This window comes from Mandrillus leucophaeus, unplaced genomic scaffold, assembly GCF_000951045.1.
Source record: "Mandrillus leucophaeus isolate KB7577 unplaced genomic scaffold, Mleu.le_1.0 Scaffold39, whole genome shotgun sequence".
NCBI classification, from domain to species: domain Eukaryota; kingdom Metazoa; phylum Chordata; class Mammalia; order Primates; family Cercopithecidae; genus Mandrillus; species Mandrillus leucophaeus.
The window spans coordinates 741,831-747,000 of record NW_012104142.1 but is presented as its reverse complement, the minus strand read 5'-3'; the positions used below and the strand labels follow the sequence as shown (position 1 = coordinate 747,000).

At 55.2% G+C, this 5,170-nt stretch overlaps 1 protein-coding gene across 2 annotated transcripts in view; it reads right to left on the bottom strand.

The window, feature by feature from the left end:
* Positions 1 to 5,170, bottom strand: part of TSPAN15 (tetraspanin 15) — a 61,352-nt gene that overhangs the window by 12,791 nt on the left and 43,391 nt on the right. For both annotated transcript variants that reach the window (XM_011991030.1, XM_011991031.1), the window contains exon 4: positions 796 to 891. In XM_011991030.1, coding sequence (XP_011846420.1) covers positions 796 to 891 — 96 coding nt within the window. The remainder of the gene's footprint in view (positions 1 to 795; positions 892 to 5,170) is intronic.

Here is a 5,170-nt window from a genome sequence, read left to right as displayed (position 1 = left end):
TCTCCTAAATTAAGTCAAGGTAATCCTCATGACGACACCCCAAGAGCTTCCTGTCATTATTCCCCTTATGCAGGTGAGGAAGCTGAGGCTCAGGACCAAGTGAAGTTGATGTACAAAAGCCACCCAGGACAGCGGCTGGCCCTACCACTGCTATTATTAGTAGTAGTATTGCACCAACAGATTTGGGTGGACCTAGAGGGGAGAGATGTGTCCCAAAAGGAACAGGATCATCATCACATTCTAGAAGTGTCATGGAAGTAAGAGAGGAGTCTGGTTCAGTGTCCCATATTTGGGGGAAACTGAAATCAGTGAAGAGCTTTCTCCCAATCAGGGCTGTCTTTCACTTGACAAGGAGTGAGTTGTCACTGAAGAGACTTGGCAGAGGGGGCTTTGGACTGGGGGAGGTTTCTCCCCTCGAGGTTGCTCACCCTCAAGGAAGGAGGATCCTTGCCCATTGGAGGGTGGTACCCTAGGACCCCGCAAGGTTGCTTGTAGCGACGCCTTACTTTGTATTTGGGGGTGGGGGATAGGAAGCCAGTGTAACTGGAGAGGGACAGAAGGGTGACAAGGTTTTGGGCCAGGAATGTGGGCAGAGGACTAGCTGAGAAGGTTGGGTCCTGGCTTCCCCATCCTTGGTGGACCATCCATGCTCACCCTTGCCTCCCAACCTGGCCAGTCACCTGCTTTGGGAATGGATAAGTCACCTGGCCCCTCACCCCATCTTCTTGAGCAGGGGCCTGAATGGGGGGCTAAGGGCACGGGAGGCGCATCTCTACCCCAAAGCACCTGGCTCACCTTTTTCTGAACAAAGTCCATGATGTTTTTGAAGTCCAGATCGTCATAGTAGTTCTCAATTCCTCTTCGAATGTTGTCGTTAAGGAAGGCAATGGTCTATTCAAAAGGAGAAATTACAAAGAAAAAGAACCACACACTCCTGGAGTCCAACTCAAGGTTCCCCGGAAGCCTGGATGGGTAGAGAATGCCATGTGCTGGTGCCTCCAGTGTTCACCTGATGCCTGAGTCCCTGTGCTATGTCCCAGCAGGAGTAATTCACTCCACTCCCTTTACAGACCAGACAGCCCAGGCCCTGAGAGGCTGGGGCTGTGCTTGGGGACACACAGCTCTGATGCCGCCATGCCTGAGCTGAGACCTGGCTGTCCTGGTCCCAGGCCCAGTGTTCTTTCTACCGCCCGGGGATGGGCCCACACTGGAATCTTCCCTTTGCCCTCCAGAGCGCCTCTCCACACTCCTCCACTATCCAGCCTCTTGTTTTACAGATGAGGAGACCGAGACTTGGGGAGGGAGTGAGGTCACAGAGCAGGCTGGGTGGGGTATTGCCAGGACTGGAATTCAGGTCTCGTGACCTCCCTCACATGGACCGCTCTCTTCATCACTGCAGCGCTCAGTGCCCCTCGGCTGCGGCTGGGACAATCCCTGCCAGGAGGAACATGGCAGGCCGCCCTCTCCCAGTCACGCTGCACTTTCTGGATCAACAGCCTGGCTGTTGTGCTGAGACCCAGGAGCACAAAGGGCCCCACAGTGGGAAGGGGCGGGGGCAGGAGCGGGGGCAGTCCAGCTCACTGTAACAATTGCAGCTTTCAGAGCACGGAGGTCGAGTATCAGCAGAGACTGGGGACAAAGGGGGCATTCTCGGCTGCGCTGCCGGCCTGAAGAGCCAGACAATTCCCGGGGGTGGCACCACAGTGTACGCTGGGACAACAGGATCCTGGTTCCAGGCCCCATCACGGCTTACTTCTCCTCTCTGGGCCTCAGCTTCTCCACTGTGAGCCAAACCCGTAGGCCTATCTTTAAGGTAACTTCCAGCTCTGAGGATCAAAAACCAAGTCCCAGAGGGGCTGTCAAGCCTCATAATCAAGGACACGGTCCCCACAGCCACCCGGCCTCCGCTACTTCTTGTAACTTCTGAGCCTCTGTTTGCTCACCTGAAAAATCAGGAGGAAAACACTCTCTGCCTCATAGGAATGTTGTGAGATTTAAATAAACAAAAGCTGTGAAGGTGTTTAGCAGGACACCAGGCACATCGTAGGTCCTGGTGTTATTATTCAAGATTTGTCTGTTTTTCAAGGAGACGAGTACTCTATGGTACTACTTCGCACCCACATGTCATTGGTGGAAAACAAATCCCATGGGAAACCGAGGCCCCAACTCTTATTCAAAAAACTGACTGCGATGGAGGCAGCCTCTGAGGGACGAGTCCTGGCCAGCCCCACTCTCACAAACACCCTGCAGCCCATAGAGCGATGTGGCTAGTCCAAGGTCGTCCAGCTCGCCACTGGCAGAGAGCCGCTGGGACCAGGGTGTCAAACTCCCAGTCTGACAAACTTGCTAAGAAACCAAGTTTCAGGTTTGGAGCCATCTCCCAAAATTATCTCCAGGATCAGGAAAAGAGGAACAAAGACTGTAGCACCCACCTCCTCCCTGAGCCTCACTCTGCTCAAAGTCAAGGTAAAGAAGGAGATCGAGGCCTGGCGCGGTGGCTCACACCTGTAATCCCAGCACTTTGGAAGGCCGAGGTGGGCAGATCACCTGAGGTCAGGAGTTCGAGACCAGCCTGACCAATGTGATGAAATCCCGTATCTACTAAAAATACAAAAATTAGCGGGGCATGGTGGCATGCGCCTGTAGTCCCAGCTACTCGGGAGGCTGAGGCAGGAGAATCGCTTGAACCTGGGAGGCAGAGGCTGCAGTGAGCCGCGATGGCACCACTGCACTCCAGCCTGAGTAACACAGCGAGACTCCATCTCAAAAAAAAAAAGGAGATGGGCTCGGGGAAACTGGCCTTCGTAGCCAGAAGGAAAGTCCTCTGCTGATGATAAACGCAGCTCTGGAGCAGGCCTGGGACTGCAGAAGACTGGAGTCAGCCCCAAGAGAAAAGAGGAGATGCAGGCTCCTGTGAACGGCTGTCAACTCACCAACCCATGGCCCTTCGTGGGCCTGGCACTGACCCCCAGGGCAGAAGTTGGGTGGGAGCATTGCCTTCCAGCCGAGCAGCCTGAGCAGAACAAGGATTCTCCTGGCCCCGGGCCCACCCTCCCAGAGGCCCCCAGGTCACGAAGCTTTTTCATCCTTGGGTGCCTGCTCCTCTGGGTGATGAAGGGACAAGCCAGCTGGCTAGGGTGTGGTTGCGGGTGCCTAAAAAACAGGACACCAGGGTGGGGCCAGTCTGCCATCCAGGGTGGGGCAGGGGAATGAACTTACAGCATTGAACGACACGCTTGGCTGAGCTACGTACTCTTGGGGTGCCGCCAGGGTCAGGGCCTTGCCTAAGGCCACACGTGGGGAGGTTCCTCCCAGGTGGCTTGCCCTTACTCTCGAGGCACCACAGACACAGTCCTGGCCCACCATGTCCTCTGCACCTACCTGGGCCCACTGGCCCACTTACAGCACCCCCACTGGCCACTGTGCTGTTTGGATTCTCCCAGGGCTGCCAACAGGGTGTGATGAAGGTGGGAAGCCCAGGGCAGGAAGGAAGGGAAGTGGCAGAGTAGAGGCTGCTCTGTGGCTGTGGGGAAAGGCTCTGCATCTCTGGTGAACAGCCACAGCCTGCCTCCCCAAACCATCCCCAAACCATCCCGGCTCCTGGACACTTTCCAAGGTTCGGACTTCAAGAGGGGCCTCAAAAAACTAGGCCTTCCATCTGGTAAGCTGAGCCCAGTTTTGGGGGGAAGGGGGGCCCTGCAGGAGCAACAGATGTCCCTGGGCTTCATGGACAGCAGCTGCCCCGAACCCCCATCAGGGAGCAATTTGGGGCGTGCTGGCTCTTGCAAGTGTGCACTACCAGTATGTGTGTGCACATGTGTCTGTGTACCAGGGAGACGAGGAGGACACTGAGATGGTTCCTGTGCTGTGAGGGGCGATGGTGGGGTGTGGGGTGTGTGTGAGAAGATCCCATGAGGCAAACTGGCTGTGCAGTTTGTTAACTGGAAAGTGCTTATGCTGACGTTGACATACTGGTAATGTTCTGAGAGACCAGGGGAGCCACTCAGAGGACAGGGAAGAGAGAATTCTAGCTTCCTCTGCCATTCTCAGATGCCCAACATACGCAGTGCCACTGCCCCCACCCCATCCCCCTCCAAACCAGGCCATGCCAGCAGGAGCAGTTCCAGTGAGGACTAGAAAACCAGGCTAAATTAAGCAAAGAGTAAGCAAACATCAAAGGCCACAAAGTTTGAAAGCATGTTGTTTAAAGCACCAAAGAAAGCTATGAAGAACTGTCCTTTCTAGCTTTGTCTTTTAAACCTAGTTTTTATCTGAAGCCTCCACATCACCCCTCTCTCAGGGTTTTTAAATGAATGAGGAACTGAAGCGGGTGAGGCATGTGGCGGCAGCTCCTCCAGCACAGAGGACAGAGGGGTAGGAAAAGGAGTGGAAGGGGCGGCTGCTGGAGTCTCCTACCAGGCCAGCTGCCTTCATAGGACTAAGACCCCCTCTGGGGAGGGAGCAGGCTAGGGCTCCCCTAGGCTGCCTCTGGCTAACACCACTTCCATGTCAACCTGAGACCTGAGGCTGGGAAGGCCCTGCTGCTGGTCTAGTGCGGGCCTAGCTCTCAAACTTGGAGGAGGAGCTGGTCACGGTGGTCCCTGCCTATTATCCCAGTACTTTGGGATGCCAAGGCAGGAGGATCACTTGAGTCCAGGAGTTCGAGACCAACCTGGGCAACATGGTGAGACCTCATCTGCACACACACACACACACACACAATTAATTATCCAGGCATGGTGGCATATACCTGTAGTCCCGACTACTCAGGAGGCTAAGGTGGGAGGACCGCTTGAGCCTAGGAGCTGAGGCTGCAATGAGCTGTGATTGCACCACTGCACTCCAGTCTGGGTGACACAGCAAGACTCTGTCTCAAAAACAAAACAAACACTTGGAGGAGAGGTGCTTGGCCCAGGATTTTCTTCCTTCATTTGCGCCTGGAGCCAAGCCATCATCTCAGCCTTTCCCCAGTCCCTCTAGAATGGGGACTTGTCCTCATTGCCCCTGGACCCTAGCCTCTGCTCCAGTCCCGATAGAAGCCTAATGTGACAACCAGGAATGGAAGAGAACCCAGGGAGCCAGAAGAAAAGAGAATGCAGGAAGGGGCGTGTGGAGTGAGCATCTGCCAGACCCTTCCTCAGAGCCTGGCCGGGGTCACAGGCTCATCTCC